This window comes from Aphis gossypii, chromosome 3 (genome assembly GCF_020184175.1).
Source record: "Aphis gossypii isolate Hap1 chromosome 3, ASM2018417v2, whole genome shotgun sequence".
NCBI lineage: Eukaryota > Metazoa > Arthropoda > Insecta > Hemiptera > Aphididae > Aphis > Aphis gossypii.
Window position 1 is genome coordinate 33,165,730 of NC_065532.1, and position 19,127 is coordinate 33,184,856.

The window sequence follows — 19,127 nt, forward strand, 5'->3', positions numbered from 1 at the left end:
TTCTTTTTTAATAATTTCAATAGAATACCTATTATTTTACTATTGATTTCATTAGACTTATCCTATCTATGTTTATGTACCCATAATATGGCTATATTATAGTGTACCTAATTATTATATTACTGTCTAATGCATAGTTTACAATAATGCAAACAATTAATTACACTAATTTATTATTATACTCACGTCGAATTTTTCATTTTATTATTACCTAGATATATGTATTGTGTACCTATACGTTTTATTAAATTATTGTTATTAAATATATTATATAGATTGGTACCAGATAGATTTCAATATTTAATTTTACATCAGTCTAGTCTGATTTGTTTTAATCTTGTACGCAATTTAATTTTGTTATTTAAAAATATATTAAATTGTATTAACTGGCGTTTATATACCTACATCATTGTTTGTATTCAGAAATAAAACTTTAGATCCTGTTATGTTTGACAATTTAGTCGATCATAAATGTATTTCTTTGTAATACACAAACTAATAATATAATAAAGACAATTTAAACACGCTAATACGCTAATATTTTAATACTTGTAAATTTATTCCATTAACTCATAGATGTGTATCATATATTTATGAGTTTATTTTATTATTATTTTTTTTAAGTTGAAAAAAAAATGTTCAACCAATAAGTAGAATTTAACGATTTTTGGTTTTTTAAATCGGTGATTTTAGAGAAATGATTTTTCCAATTTAATCCAAAAATTGTTTGTGAGACTGCAGGTATAAATATAAATAACATTTATTATTATTTAAATGTGCTAGATAAATACTGGTATATTTTAATTTATATAATTTACAAATAATAGGTTATTACTATTTGTATTCATACATCATCATACTCTACTTGTAAAAGTTTCTACTGAAAACATTATATTGTCTCCACTCTCCAATGGCATTACCAAATATCTATCATAGTTGACGGTCATTATACTTGTTTTATATTGCTCATTTCAAACTAAAGAAGAATCTTACTTACAAATGTAAAAAAATCCAAATATAGTATTAAAACCTTTTTTTGTACCACCTTCATACATTTGTACACAGATAAACGCTTTGTGCATTAAATGTGATTTCATTATAGACATTATTATATAATAATTATAATATGTACTGTAGCGTGCCACGTATGAGCATCCGTAGAGATGTAGTAAAATAAGATATTGAAATAATTTAAATGCCGATGAAATATTTCTTAGTATTTTTTTTTATTGCAAAATTATTGTAAGTCCAAATTTTTAATTTAATTTAACTATGAAAAATATTCTAAGTCCAGGAGACAAAAATATGAAACTGGGTGACGTGAAGGTGCTCGCTCTAACTCTGGTAAATCACGTCTAAAATGTGTCTATTCGGGACCCCCTTATAATCGTCCAGAGACTCCCACGGTACCGGCAGGTCCCTGCTGGTCAGAGTACACGCATCTTCCCATGCCTTTGCGTCATCCACGCGACGATGTGCGTCAATCATATATCTATGACACCGTGTCGGATCGTAAGCGTGCGTGTAATGATATTGGTCTCATTTATATTATACATAATATAATATAATACCTATAGTATTACTAGTTCCGCCAGCGTAGTTTCCAAGAAAAGCTGTATAATATTTGTTACCGGTGATTATAGGCGTACAATTGTCATTAATTTGAGTGTGGTTATTACATTTTGTTTCCCATACGACTTGTAGTTCTACCCTTCACTTTTAGGCATAAAATCACCGATCCGTACTTGGTCATTAGCTACTCTAATGTTTCTAACAAACCTGTTTCTGAACTTCATTAAATGGTATCCATTATAAATATTTGATTATCAGGATCTACATTTGGGTACCTATATGTACAATATTTAATATATAAGATATCAGAGCACGTAGCAGTACCTATATTATATATCTTGGTTTTTAACCTTTTAACAAACAAATTTGAGTAAGCAGTGCATTTATTATTTTATTTGGTTTTAATATTGCAATTGCATTTACTTCTCTACTACTGTGTACCATAGTTTCACCTTACCACTATTCTTATCCTAACTTTTGAAAAATATTGATTTAGGTACCTAAAAATTATTACAGCGATTCATATTAAAATTAATTCTGCACAAGTCATCCAAAAAAACTATATAATTTGGAAAATGAAAATATTATTGTATATAATTTAAAACAAAAAGTCAATTATACAGCACTAAAGTTGCACCATTGCTAAAATAAAATGTAATATGAAACATATTATAATAATTTTGTTTGTAACACAATAACAGTATTCAAACAATAATATTCTACTGGTTATATTCACATGTATACATAGATGTTTAAAAGCCACTTAAATGAATATTTATATGTATTAAATTACCACAGTTGAGTTTTCTTAGAATCTGGTTGCATAGTTGCTTTGGCTAACCTGAAGTCTAAAGTACTAAATTGACTAGTTAGAAACATTGGTCACGAAAACTATGATTATAAATTAATATTTATTTATATTATGTATCTTGTACCAATTATCTTTACTTTTCAATAACTTGCATTTTATAATATTTTCATTAATTGTTTTTGTACAATTCAAGACAGTGCACCTAAAAAATATGCATGAAAATGCAATGGAATTCGTTTTTGAAAAAAGTAAATCATATAAAATATGTGAACGCTTTCATATTTACCTGTAACAAAAAACTACCCAATCAGTAACCTCTCATAAGATATATCTTCTTATAGAATTATTATGTACCTACATTACATGATTTGTACGCATTTTCGTAGTATAATTGAATAGCAAAAAACAATACAACGATGCGTTTTTTAGTAGAATCTGAGAAAAAAATCTTTAGGATTTTTGGTTATAATATAGAGACCACCCTGGAATTTCTATACGCGGTTTATATTACGAGGTAGTAACATCAAAATATATTTTGATTTCAGTGTAGAACAATAATGTAAGTACCTATCTACTAATATTTTACCACTTTTTATGATTCTTGGATGATGAGATTGTTGGTTCTAATTTTTTTTTTTTAATGAACCATAGAAAAAAGTTAGCTATCTTTTTAAACTTAATAGTTAATTCCAATTCACTGAAAATAATATTAAGTAAAATGTTACGTATCAATGTACATTTTCTAGACATTTTACAAAATGTCTGGATTTGATAGATGTGTAATGTATAGGTATATTGTATATTACACTAAAACGGAAAACATTGACGGTTCTGATTATTTCTTTGGAAAAGAAATATAATTTTCTTTTGAAACTTTAGATATTTTAAGTCATTTTAATTGTGAAAAAAAAACAGTATGTTTCAAGTATCTTAATGTTGAATAAGAAACAAATATGTTGTGCCTTTGGCAGTAATGCAAACAAATGAATGGTTATTGAGTTCAACTTTTATGTATTCAATATTCATATTATATTAATAAATGTTTACTTATATAGACATAATTGTATCTACAAAGTTGCTATGCACTTATATACCTATTTGAAATATATTTCGTTATAACCACTCAACGTTGCTATTATAGTGTTGTTTATTCACCTCGCAGGTAATGAAAAATAAATTTATAATATAACATCGTATGATAATTGAAATTAGTATATTATTGTGTTATCTAAATTGTTTACATATAAAATATAAAATACAATATAATAGAATAATAGAATTTAAAGATTTCATAAAATCAATTACACAATTTTTTTTTAAAGGTTTTTTTTAATTAATTTCAAACGTTTTAAACTTCAGTTTTAAAAATATTTATAATATTAAAAATGAATGAACAATATTGGTTTAACGAGTGAATAAGAAACATGTTTAGGGCAGATTTATTAAAAAAGAAAACAATTAAAAGTAGATATAATGTAGAAAAATATTAATCGTAATACTCATACGTTTTATTTAGATATATCATATCTTAAAAATGCAATATATAATTAAAAGTATATCAACTTTTCAGTAATTTTTGTAATCTCACTTTTTCGTTTATTTTCTGATAATCTCGATGCATAAATGACTAGGTAGTAGGTACCTACTTAAAATGTAATTAGAAGCAAATTATTTACCTACATAATATAAAATTAATTTGTATAAACGGGCGATTGTAAACTTGGCCCGTGTTTTTTTCACGTAAACATAATTTAGATGTTAACTCGGCCCGAATAAAATTGTACATATAATTCTCTTATAATATTTCTGAGAACCATTTAGCATACAAAAAAACATTTTTTAAGTTATAAATATTTCGAAAATAAGTATTTTGGAAAATAATATTTCAAAAATAGTTTTTTGGTAAAAAATATTTCGAAAATAAATTTTTGGTACCTAAAAAATATTTCAAAAATAAGTTTGTTTGTAAAAAAATATTTCGAAAATAAGTTTAAATAGTCGAAAACATAACCATACACGTATTAATATTAAGTTTTAGTATACATAATTAGAATTATATAATTAAGTTTAAGTCTGATTATTGAAATATTTAAAATAAAAGTAGTTCTAGTAATCACACTTTATCGTCTATATTTCTGACAATCTTCCTGCAATTACGATGACTCAATATCTAATTAACATAAATTCATTTACAGAATAAATCCCATGGTTGTGAACGATATGAGTATATATTATCATCACCAACATTCTTAAAATTTCAAGAAATGAATAATACTGTGAGTTTATATTTTTTATTAGTAATCCATCAGATTCCAAAATATATGAAAAATTAATTAACCCTAAAATCTTGCCTAAAATTAATATAGGCTCGAGGGTTGTCTTGAAAACGGTTGACATTTTAGTAATGTGTATTGTAGGTAACTAGTACGGAAGGAGAATTAAATTATTGACTCATTAAAGTGAACTCATGAAAATTAATATTATCATACGTACATAATATAAGAATATACGATTATTTACATAATAAATATATATCGAGGTAAACAGTAGCTTGTAAGTTGTATGTAAATAAAATGTCTAATATTTTTATTTATTATAGATAATAAACGGATAATAGATATTTAATTTAGATTTTAATAATAAAATGATATAGGTATTTGTGGTATTTTTTTAATTTTTTAAAATTAAAAATGAAATATAATACACATATTTATGAGTTACGATTCATAATTAAATTAGTAATAAATATAATATAATAACTTTATCTATACAAATTGAAATAATATAATATAATGTATAAATACATGTCTAATATATTATATTATTAAACGTTTTTATTTACACTTAACCAGGAAATATCTACTTGAATAAATTTCTGATTAACATTAAAATTAATAAATCAATTACTATAGGTAATAGTTTAGTATTTCATTCAACAACTATACATCGCAAACTTAAATGACGTACGATGTGGTATTTTAACTACAGAACTTTTTATAATTATCATGTTTAACTATTGTTCTAAAATAGGTATATGTTTTTTTTTTTTAATTCCAACTTGTCGAAAGTGGTGTATTATTGTCTTGACATGCTGTTATACCAATTTTCCTAGAAAAAAAAATAATAACTATTTGAATAAATAATAATGTCAATTATACGTATCTAGAAGATTAATATTATTAATAATATACAGCTAGATTCCGCGTCTCATTGGTATTCTTCAAAACAAATATTTTTAAATTGACATTAAAAATATGTTTATATAGGTGTCGACTACATAGGTGCTCGGGGGCCTCAGTCCCCATCGAAAAGATTGAGATTTGAGTTTAATTTAAGAGGAAACAGTTAAAAATATAGACATAAGTTGTCCACTTCCTGCATCTCTACTATTTAACCACATATATTTAAATTATTTTGAAGGGCAAAAGTTAAGATAATAATTAGTAAATTCGGCTCCTGCTATTGGCATTTACAAAACCTGGCGCCTATGTATGTTTATAAATATAGATTTCGTAGAAATGTTAACACGCAATTATTAAAAAATTAAAAATTAATATATAAATTATCACATGCAGGTATTATTAAATAAAAAATCTTCTCTTTTAGATATAAAGTAAATTATAATAATTGTTTTTTTTTTTTTTGATTCAACTACAGAATCTAGATATTTAATTTAAGCGAGGTAAAATACAATAACTATTAATATTTAGTATTTACTATAGAATTAGATTCTATTAATTTTATATAATATTTTTTTTATAGATTCGAACCTATGATATCTTATAATCCATCATAGTTCTATATAATTATTGTACTTATTCATTATTGTTTTATTTATTATTAAACATACAAATTATTAAATGATTTTCTTTATCCAAATTAATTTTGTTACATAAAGAATACAGAAGATTCATCTTGAATTTGAAATATTAAAGAAGAACTTATTATTATCTTGAAGGTATCTACTTTTATCTTTGTTTTGATTTTAAGTATTTTGGATAAGATATTATTTTTATAAACAAATAAGTAGGGAGGTGCATGTTTATTATAAAAGAATTTTCATTAGTTTCTTACCCAATCTTTGAGATCCAAAAGAGTATTATTATAAAATTCCATTACAATGGAATGATTCTTCATCTGTAAAAATGTTATTATTCCAGTAATCAGTAATACAAGTATTTGCAAAATAAATATATATTTTAGGTTTTATTTTTAAGTATCATTAAGTCAAATGAAAAATAATCGATATTGTTCTTGATTTTTAAAGTAATATTTTTTTAATGTATATAACTCCAATAATAAATATCTCTTAAATAATTATAGCACTATTATAATACTCACTGATACAACTAGATTCAAATTTATGTTGAAAAATCCAATCGCACTTATTTCATCCCATTCCGAAATTGATAATTGAATCATAAACATTTTAATCTATTTAAACATTGACAAATAATTTATTATTTTTAATGAAATATTATAATAATTGTATTTTATTTGAGTTTTTATGTCAACGGGTAAATTAAAAATCCGAATTAATCATAAAAACGATATGATTTTCTTTTTCTATAATAACAATAATTAAGTTAAATAATGTTATACACTAAAATATTTAAAAAAAAACTACAAAGTTTAACTCAAATCCACGTTTATTTTTTATATGCGTTAGTAATTAAAATTTTGGCATTATTGAATATTTCTTATATACTTTTTAAAATATTCAGACTTCTTTCACCATGAACCTGTATAATTATATTGACACTATTATACATAGATATGGTCTCAATATTAAATTGACTAATAAAAACAATAATATGTAGGTAGGTACATATTTGTTGTTTTCATGAAAATATTCAATCCATTTCAATAAATTACAAATAAACAAATGAATTATTTATATTTATATAGGTACCTACCTGAAAACTATTTTAAAATATCAATAAATACATTTTATTCTGACACGCCAAATCTGCTTTGAATATTTTTTCGTGAGTAATTTCTTATCATTGAATTTAAATTAAATATATATATGTTACGGGCAAAGTATATAATTTGGGCATTTTACACAATGCCCGGGCATTTTATACATTGTCCGGACATTTTATACAATGCCCTTCGTATATTGGGCAATATAGAAAACGGATGAAATGATTTAACGAATAATGATAAATCGTAAAACATGGCTAAAGTAAAGTCAAATTATCATTTAAAAATTATTATCTGTCACTAGGTAGTTTGTTAGTAAGTTCTTATCGTATTTTTACAATGGGGATGTCCGCTTGTCCACATATTATACGTGTGTACGTGACATAATATATTACCTATAACTATATTTACTAATTTATAAGTTAAATTATATTATGTAGTTGTAGTGCTTATCATGGAGTGCCACAATCGGCCTTTTAACTATTCTCAAAAATAAACTATTTAGTAACCGCGAATCGTTTGTACGTTTATAGTGCAGGTTAATTGATTCAGTGCGTAACTATTGTTTCGAATATGGAAAAGTTTAATGAAGATTTAAACAATTTGTTAAAAAAAAAAGGTTAGCCAGCTAAGTTACACGAATAAAAAAAAAGTCTTCTCGTGTTCACGAAATGAGCCGATTTATTTTAATTATTAACAATACTGATTAAATGTCTAATGCAAAAAAAAATAAATAAATAAATAGAATTGTTTGACATAATGCACGATTACAATAATATAGGAGTAATGCCATAGATATATTGTATTATAAAACCAATTTAGCTATTTACATATAAATATATTCTGGCCACAAAAACAATAGAAATGTTGTCGTCAATGAAATGATTTTTCGGTGTTAAAATATATCTATTCATTCCTGTTAGACATAAAATTTCGTCAGTACTATTTTGAACGTTCAACCGTAGACATCTGCAGTATAAAATAAATTTAACTCGTCTATAATATAAAGAATTCATAATTTATATTTGCATTTCACATTTGACGTGGTATTCATAAAATATAATTTTGATTAATCATATTTAATTCGAGTATCTACTTTTCTTTTGGCATTCTAGCATCCTATTCGAATAGTAAGCAATATTGAACAATTGTTTAAATTGTAAGTATACATTTAATTATTTCAAGAGTGTGTTTTTCAATAATCAAACTCGCCTACGTAACTTTACACAGAGATAATTACTAAAATGTATTATTAACCTACTTTTATCAGTTAAATCAAAAATTGTATTTGTTTGAAGGTGCTATTTCAATTGTGCTTAATTCATTCAAGATGAATTTTTTGAACTCCTTGCAAAAAGTAAAGACGTGGTCGGCAGATTCATATTCGTTTATTCAACGGTTATTAGGAATCGTGTATTTATTCATTCTGGACTCACTCGTGCCCCGCGAAGTCGATGTCGCCGATGCGCCTCAATCGACAATTGACGAGCGCATCGGTGCACTGGAGGACGCCGTCCGGTCACTCTCGGCCGAGTTCGAGCAATTCAAGTTTAACCACGCGCTTACAAACCAGGCGCCAACAGTTCAAGGGTCAACAAATCGAGCGCCAACAGTTCAATCAGCAACAAATCGCGCTCCAACAAATCGCGCGACGCCAATTCAAGCGCCAACCAATCGCGCGCCAACAAATTGCGCGCCAACAAATAATATGTGGACAAGCGGACATCCCCATTGTAAAAATACGATAAGAACTTACTAACAAACTACCTAGTGACAGATAATAATTTTTAAATGATAATTTGACTTTACTTTAGCCATGTTTTACGATTTATCATTATTCGTTAAATCATTTCATCCGTTTTCTATATTGCCCAATATACGAAGGGCATTGTATAAAATGTCCGGACAATGTATAAAATGCCCGGGCATTGTGTAAAATGCCCAAATTATATACTTTGCCCGTAACATATACATATTACATAATGCATAACCAAGGGCACATTTGGAAAATTTGCGCCTCTGGGTAACATATTTTTACCACCCCACCCTCTCTCTCTCTCTCTCTCTCAAAAAAAAAAAAACAGTTAATCGTATTAAATTTGTAGTCTTTATTAATAATTATAAACATAATGTAGATTTTGAGTTAACTGAAAAGTTATAAAAAGTTATAAAACAGTTTTTTATTTTCTGGCAAAGACAAATATCAAGTACGTAATTTTTCAATTATTCTCACGACTCATTTTGTGAACCAGTGAGATTTTCTTCGATGTTATTATATTTGTATCTTGTCATACCTGAATTATACCATTTTATTTTTAGTTATACCAAGTTATAACTGAAAAGTAAATAGCACTAAACGACTAAACGTCTCAAACCCATCAAAACCGCATCAGCATAAATGCATAAAAAATGAAAAATTAATACAGACAACTTGCTTGTTCATGTGTACACAAATTAATTGATTGAGTATTGAAAAAAAACGTACTTTCGGGTTGAATAAAACTCAAAAATGTTAGTTGAAAAGAAAACTATTGAAATGTAAATCGAGTTGATGATGACCAACGTCAGATCACGCCTCCGGTCGTCTCCACTCCCCCGGTGGCGGTGGAGGCTACTGTGGCGTCTGCGTTTGCGCCCTGCGACTCAGCGTTTTTGCCTCGACGGCCGCGGCGTCTGCGGCGCCTGCGGATCGATGGCGTCCTTGGCATATCCTGCGGATAGACTCCAACTCGTTTTACTGTCATCACGGAAGTGACTACAGCCATGGAAGCGACTCCGGCCACCGCCGGGTCGGGCGTGGTATATTCGACGATGAAAGTTTGTGTAAACCGCTCGGTTGATGCCACGATAAGCAGCTGGCCAGACGGACACCGGACCGTCACTATCGACTGGACGAACAGCGATCGGCAATCACCGTTGTCGTCCTCGATAGTGCCGGTCTCCGGTGCCGCCACCTCATCAAACAGTTTCCGGATTTCGGATATTCCCGTTGCAACGTACCGCTTCCCATCCATGTCTAAAGTACAGATCGCGTTCTCAGCGTAAAAACGCCAGACGTCGTGTGGCTCGTTGTACCATTTGGTTAAAAAGCTTCCAACTAGCTGGTGGCCGGCCGCGTTGTCCAGTTCGTAGTCCTCGACCGATCCCAAGCCATCGCCGCCGCCGCTAGAATTCAGCTCCTTCACAAAGGCACGATGCTCGCGCCGTTCTTCTAGCGGCGGCGGGTCAGTCTGGACTTCGACGGTACTCGATAAAGCGGGAACAATATCTCCGCCGCAACCGTTCGTCCACCAAGATTTTCGGAAAACCGTTTGTCTCATTATAGTGTTACCCATTTTTGTTTGATTTTTATTTGCTGAGTGAATTATAACGATGTTACCTCCACGCAACGAAACAATTGACAGAGCAGTCGACCGTTGTTATTATTGAAACTATGGGTAACATACTCGTATAATTATTAGAAAATAATATTATACTAGCCAGCAGCGATCTCTCACGAATCAACATTCAGAGCGTTATTTTACCACATATTATTGACATTTTTATTGTTCGCGAGTTTTTCGATCTGATTCGCGGCAGTTTGTTATATGTTTCCGTTGGACAGATGAAAAAAAAATAATTACTTTTTATTCGTGATACTTCATAATTATATTATATAAGTCAACATTTTAATTGATAATTACTCATTGATTAATCGGCATTATGTTTTTGCTTAATGTTTAGTCTAGTTTTTTTTTGTGTTTGTGTACAGCACAACCTTTGGAAAAGTTATTGGAAAATTTATATTGGAAAAGTCAAATCAATGGTCCAGATCTAGAATGTTAGTAATCAAATAAGTAGGTATACTATGGACGTTGACACGTTGTATGATAGTAATATTATGTGAGTAAAGTCAATATATATTTAATTATTACTTATGTGTGTGGGTATAAATTTGTATTTAAATGATTATTTTTTACTTAAATATTTTCTTTTTCAGATAATAAATTCAAAGTGCTGCAGAGAAATTTCATTACTTAAAACTCAAAAACAAACCGTAAAATAAATCAATTCCATTACGAAAACAATACCATTACAAAGTTATAAACGTTCAAGCAAGATCCTATACATTATTATGTATTATACATAAATAGGTTTTAGCTGTATGTGTATATAATCATGAATTACTCGTAAAATACAACTTAATTTAAGTTTAATTTTTATATCTTTATAGATGAGCATTTCTAAATCGAAAAATAAGTAAATTAAAATTATCTACTTATACTATACCCGAAATAATGCGTTAACGACCAACGTAAGTAGGTACAATGTAATAATTTCGAGGAAATGACCGACATAATAACAGACTTGGGTAGTATTCTGAATATTTTTTTTTTAAGTATTCAATACGGTATTTTGAATACTTCTTACAAGTATTCTGAATACAGTATTCGAAATACTTTTTTAACGTCCAATCACACTTAAAAAATAATTGTACTACTTTTTTCGTTATTGAAGCTTTTGCACTTGTATATAACTATATAAATAAAACGAGATTATTATAATATTCATTTATAAACAATGAATTGAAAAAAAATATGTTTTTGTCATTGAAATCTAAATCTACTAAAAAAAGTATTCGAAAAATATTATTATAAAGTATTTGGAATATGTATTCAAAATACTTTTAAAATGTATTTTACCCAAGTCTGTATTTAATTAATATAGGCATACATTCGGTTTTGCAGTCATTAGTCACTCAACACCAACTCCATTTTTATTTGCTAATGCATAAACTCTATAATTTTTTCTAAAAATTATTTTAAAGTAGTTATCGTATAAAATAATAACAAAATCGTTTACAGCGTTTTCCCTCATTGACTCAGTATTAAGGCTGACCATTCATGGCAATTGAGGAATATGAATAACTATGTACAATATATTTATAATAGATATTAAATTATATAATAATATATAATATAATTATATAGTATTATATTATATTATTTTATATTAAAGTTCTATTATAAAACTTTATTATAGTTGACTTAATGTGTTCTAATTCTTCTTTAAGTGACATATTTTGGTACAGTCTTTGCACTTATATACTGCTTTAAAGATGTTTATTTTTTTACAATGCATACATTTTCTAAATCGATAAAAAAAAGAGTAGGTGGTTTTACAAAATCGTGTCTTCATTTATTTTTCAGTATTTACTAATATATTATGTCACGTACACACGTATAATATGTGGACAAGCGGACATCCCCATTGTAAAAATACGATAAGAACTTACTAACAAACTACCTAGTGACAGATAATAATTTTTAAATGATAATTTGACTTTATTTTAGCCATGTTTTACGATTTATCATTATTCATTAAATCATTTCATCCGTTTTCTATATTGCCCAATATACGAAGGGCATTGTATAAAATGTCCGGACAATGTATAAAATGCCCGGGTATTGTGTAAAATGCCCAAATTATATACTTTGCCCGTAACATATATATTACTTATACGGATATATTGAAAAATTACGTTTTTATTTTGGGTTATCATCAGGGATAGGATTTATATGCAACAGCATATTTTTTTGCGACTTCTGATTATTAATTTTGTCTGTACTATCCACGAATCACTTTATGATGAGATAGATGGTGGTGTTTTTATTTTGCATGTTTTTGCATATTTTGGATAAACTGCTTATTATTATTACATGTATTGAATAACATGAATATTATTGCATATTTCGATTATAATAATGCGAAAAATTCATGTTTTATAGTATATTTCGTATTTAATTCATTTATATTAGACAATTTAAAAAAATATGTTGTCGTAGCATGTAACACTATTGAATGTGAATTATAAATTTTATCTCTAAATTATTTTATTTCATTTCACAATTATATTATATAATAAAGATAGACAATTTTTTTTTGTTACTATATTTTTGTGTTTATCTTATAAAAATATTTTATCCACACTCAATTTATTCAATCAGGCTGGTTTTATAATTTTTTTTAAAAAAATGATGTTTTTGTAATTTAGTAGCTTATTAATTATTATATATTTATATGTTTGTTATAATTGTCGAAACTAATGGTTCAGATCAAGTTTCTCAATAAAAAAAAAAAAACAAATCTTATAAAAATTTAAATGCATATTTTTGCATATTTTGGTAAATAAAATACATATTTTACAATTTTTTATTGCATACAAATCCTAGCCCTGGTTATCATTATTATTGGACGATTTTTAAGATGAAAGTTCTCTGATTCGTTATACTACATTGCCACTTTTATCTACACATGGCTGAATTACTGCACTGGTTCATAAATAATTCAATAATACATTATAAAGTGTATCTATTTGTTTGTTTATAAATTTATCAAAATGTTAGTTAATTTTTAACTTATAAAATATGAATTTTTATTATTAATAATAAATTGTACCTTTACATCTATCAAGAAGCTTGCAACGATGATTGACATCATAAAAATTACTATTTGTAATTCATAAAAGTGTAATGGTAAACTACGTATAATAATTTCTATAAATCTAACATTCAGTTCCGAAAAATCATGCTTAATCACTACATAAAATGTAATCATAAAATCAATAAAATGAAATACAAAAAAATGTAAGAGCAATAAATGAATAAACCGTAACTCAAATTAAATAATTTTAAAATTTCAGATAACCTAACATGTAATATTATAATGTCTTCTATCCACATAACTATTTCATCATGAGTCCATTCTTCTGGAACAGCGATTAACCCATCTGGGAGGCATTTCCAATAATTATTTATTGTTTGAAATCTATATCCGATATTGACGAGAAAAAAAAATACTGTTATAAAAACCATTTAATCAGTAATATATGGTGTACCTACCAAAAAAATACATGGAAATAACGTAAATGTTAATTTTAATTGGTGGCCGTGCATTAAGTTGATATACTTCAAATCCAATAAAATATATGAACATTGAAATTAAGATATAATTCCAATTCGTTTTACTTAGTAACCACTGGCGATCATTGAATATTACTGGTGGTAGTAATAACTGCATTTTTTTATCGAATTCTATGATGCTATTGATTAACCTAAAAAAATAAAAATCGAAAAATCGAAAACATGACCATACACATATTTATTTAAAGTTTTAAGACGTATATACATAATTAAAAGAATCGATTTTAGTATACAACTGTGAACTGAATAATGAAATATTTAAAATATAAAAGTAATTTTAGTGGTCTCATTTTATCGTCCATTTTTCTGATATCCTTCCTGCAATTATGACGACCCAAAATTTAATTAATCGAAATTCATTCATATAATAAAATCCATGGTTGTGAATGATACATGTACAATGTACATATTATCAACACTAACATTCTTAAAATTTCAAGAAATGAATAATACTGTGAGTTTATATTTTTAATTAGTAATCCATCAGATTCTAAAGTGTATGAAAAATTTATCAACCCTAAAATCTTGCCTAAAATTAATATAGGCTTGAGGGTTGTTTTGAAAACAGTTGACATCTTAGTTATATGTTTTGTATGCAACTAGTACGGAAGGAAAATAAAATTACTTATTTTCAATAAATGTACTCATGAAAATTAAAATTATCATACATATGCATAATATATGAATATATATACGATTATTCACATTATAAATGTATACTTACCTATCTAAACCGTAGTTCATAGGTAAATAGTTTGTTTAATGTTCTTATTTATTTAAATACACACGGGTAGGTATTGAAAAATTTTATATCTTTGTTCATTTCATTATTTTACGAAATTATTGATATTATTGTGTACAGACTACAGATAAACAGACCAATTATTATTATTGTTATAATTTATATGAATTATGTAATAGTGCACAATATCAATAGTTTCATTGAATAAATAATTTATTTTAGAGCTAAATTAATAATTACATTTTTTTATCTTATTATTTTTTATTTAAAGCCATATTCAGTTGGGGAAGGGATTACAATTGACTACACACCCGGTCTTAGCTTCTTTTAAAGAGTTAGTATACAATTCAAGCGAATTTAATTTTAGATAAGGTAAGAGAGTGGGAAAAAACCACTCACCAGTAGGTACTGTAGGAGTGGGAAAAAACCACTCACCAGTAGGTACTGTAGTAGCTAAAATATCTGAATATGACTAATGCAAGTTTAAAATAGATATATTAATTTTGAAATAATCATACATCATTTTAATGATATAGGTAATACCTATGTATATAATTTACAATTTTAAGCAAAGGTGATCTACAGATTATCTTTATCGCTAAGTATAAATTCTGATATGTAGGTATTTTGATATTGATATTTAAGTACAAAACTTATTTTACTATTATAATTATTAATTATGGTAGAATAATTTAATTTTTGCTGAAAATATTGCATGTTTAATGTTATTTATATTTCATTATTTTAAGGATACTAGCCAATCGGTATGTATTTAAAATTAGTTGGGTACAATATAAAATGGTTGATATTAACTTTTCAGTCAGTATTATTTCACATTTTCACTATAAAACAGTGTGATTATGTCCTTGATTGAAATAGGCAATATATTTAAATTAATATTCATATTTTTAAAACTGTAGCTAAATTCATAATATATGTATAAGACTTATAAGTCCTTATGAAGTGTCAAAAAATATATTTTGAATTATGACAAATTACTCAACTAAAATATATATAATATATAAACACTTAATTATGTCAATGTACTCATATATTAAATAGTTTTAAACAACTATAATAACTTATAAGGAATCTTTTCTTAATTTTCAATATTATTGCAGACCATTCGAAAAATATAGTACAATTAATAAAATAAAAATGTTTTAACATGTGTAAATTATTATTTTATAAATGGATAAATCACAAAACACATGAATCTGTAAAATATATTCTTATTAAAAAAATAATAATATATACTATAGACATATTATATAATATATAAATGTTTATTTTAATTTAATATTCGTACATGTAAATAAAATATTATATATATTATAATGTTATTAAAGTCTGTTAGTTACAATTCTTATACAATTCAATTTGTTAACTTGAATTTTAAGTACATTTATTCACAAATAAAAAGCACAAATTTATTCCCCAGAACATTAAAGTAAACATATTAACTATAAATATATTTCAGTATATTTTTAGTGACACAGCCTCAAATGTAAAAAAGCATCAATTTCCACTCAAATTGTAAATTAAAAGGTATTAAAAATATATATATATATAATATGTTAAGACATCACTATGTTTCTTCATTTATGCAGTTTTTGAGCTTTAGGTACAGTACTTATTGAAGATTTTATAGCTGGGCCAATGGAGCGATTGAATATGGTACTAGTTATAGATAGAACCGGTGCAAATAGTTTCAATCTAAAAGTAAAGAAATAGTATTTATAACATTTAAAAAGTGTATTTTATTTTATACTTTTACATTTATGAAAATAACTCTTACCTAAATACTTTAATCTTAGATGGACTAACTTCATTTGCACTGATGATAAACACAGGAAATAGAATAGAAAATAGACAACCACTAGAAACAAGAAAACAAAAATAGAGTTAAATAAAATAATAAATTAAAAAATAAATAACCTATATTACCTAATAATATATGATTCTGGCAAAGATGTGACAACTGCTAGTGGTAGCCCAAATCCAAGGAAATATGGCCAACAGTTTTCAATAATGGATAACCTTGAGTTTAGCTCCATACCCATATTGCACCATTTATATTCAAACGAGTAAAGTGAATACAGTAATGATAAATGCAAAATACTGAGAATATTGCTAAGAATTGTTGATGGCACCATACTTACTAAGTAACTCTAAAATACACAATATTCAAAAGATAATAGATGGAAAATAAAATATTGATTTACTTGAATCAGAAATAAGAATTGAACAACTATACTGAACGAAAAGTCTGCAATCACTTTACTGATACGTGTCAACTGTTGTGGATCACCTTTTTTTTGTTTATATGCTATGTCTGCAATGTCCTAAAAAATCCTATAGTATAGTTGAGTATACAATCATGTATAAAATCATTTTAGATGTTCATATATAAATATACATTACTTGAAACCATAGGCTGTTTATTATTTTGCTTAACAAAAATATTGGTAAGACCCATACAGCTCCAAATGTCCATGATAATAGCGATCGGGTCCATAACCAAATATTTTCATTAAAATGCCCAAATATAATTGACATTATAGAACCTAGAGAAGGTAGAATAACATATTCAAAAATAACTATACTTAAACAAAATATGCCACCATTTAATGTACAACATTGAATTATTCGTTGTAACATTTTTTGATCTCTGAAAAAAAGTAAGTAACAAATCTAATATTAAAATACTAAAAAATAAGTATGTAAATTGAATGATTCAAAATTATCATATATTTCAAATATTATAAATTATTATTAATCAAAACTATAAAATAAATTTATTCTAAAATGTTCATTTTTATATACTTAAGTATAAACTATAGATGAACAACATATTTCAGTTGAACTGACTAATTATTTTATCAACTTAGTTATATTATTTCTTATAGTAATTTATACAAACGAAACTACAGGTCAGGCCATGGCCTGACCTAATACTGGCTAGATATCATAGTATCATACTGACTTAGTAGTTAGTAGAATTTAAAATAAAAAAAAAAATTAAGGTACGTTTTCCTTGTAGTGTCCTAACGCTGTACTATAAACATATGTATTTTGAATGTGACACAGCGTCTGGCGACAGCACTGGTCTCGGACCAGTATAGAGCGTCCAGCCGTGTCTGTATGCTACAAGGAAAACGTACCTTTAAAATTGTTTTTTCATATTTATCACTTGGCCTGTCTTAATAAAATTGTCTAGTTTCACCTATGGTAATTTACATAACTTATTAGAACTCATCAATACGGTTCATGGCATGGAACAATAACATTTAAGTATATAAAACTACTTTATGGTACACAAAAACTAAATAACTTTATAAATTAACATTCAATAACAATTTTTAATATTGAATTAAATAATAAATTCTCATATAGTTTCAAATTCAAAACATAATCATGTAACAAAATAATAAAGTACCTACTCCTTAAGATTGTAATCAATGATTAAGTCATTTGCTAAAAAAAAATTTTAAAATAACATAACCAAGATTTTAGTTAGGTATTATGTAATATTTAAAATTAAATTTATAAACAAATGGCTATGAAACAATTGAGAAGTTTATACTTAATTACCTAATAAATCATAATTTATTTTACATACTTTGGTGAGTTTACTGGTCTGCCAACTTTCTTTGGTCGTTTGTTTTGAACAAACAATACAGTGACACCTTTAAAACTGTCCATAACACCTTTAGACACCGTCCTAGATAATACCTGCAAATGAATATTGTGCCATTGACATCAAAACAGTATTGAGATAAATATATATACACGGCTAAATCACATGTTAATAACTTACAAATATATCATCCATTTTCAAAATAGATCTATAAGTAATGGTCGAATTTTAAACAAATATAATAAATATATAATAAATAATGAATAAATGGAGTCAAAAAAATAAAAAATAAATTAGTTGACGCGTTATCACTACGTTTTGATATATTATTGAAATATTAACATTATTATTTACAAATTATGAACCATTTTGTTCATGGCAGCAAAGTATACAGTATCTACTATTTAATTTCATTTTTTTTGACGATTTATTTTCAACTAATTCAACTTTACAAGTTTCAATTCTTTATACTAT

General features: G+C 26.4%; 1 protein-coding gene, 1 long non-coding RNA gene and 1 pseudogene across 2 annotated transcripts; 1 reads left to right on the top strand and 2 right to left on the bottom strand.

Annotated features, from left to right (window-relative positions):
- Positions 1–4,496: 4,496 nt before the first annotated feature.
- LOC114131413 (uncharacterized) lies at positions 4,497–14,846 on the bottom strand (annotated as a pseudogene).
- Positions 10,235–12,211, top strand: LOC126551376 (uncharacterized). Its single transcript, XR_007605269.1, has 4 exons — positions 10,235–10,746; positions 11,061–11,191; positions 11,289–11,451; positions 11,523–12,211. It is a non-coding gene; the product is annotated as an uncharacterized LOC126551376 (long non-coding RNA).
- Positions 14,847–16,229: 1,383 nt separating the features above from the next.
- On the bottom strand, positions 16,230–19,108 carry LOC114131439 (etoposide-induced protein 2.4 homolog). Its single transcript, XM_027996649.2, has 7 exons — positions 18,834–19,108; positions 18,636–18,748; positions 17,438–17,684; positions 17,239–17,358; positions 16,961–17,184; positions 16,812–16,892; positions 16,230–16,729 (listed from the first exon to the last, which is right to left on the bottom strand). The coding sequence occupies exons 1-7, from the start codon at positions 18,846–18,848 to the stop codon at positions 16,612–16,614; spliced, it is 918 nt and encodes a 305-aa protein (XP_027852450.1). The 5' UTR covers positions 18,849–19,108; the 3' UTR covers positions 16,230–16,611.
- Positions 19,109–19,127: the final 19 nt, after the last annotated feature.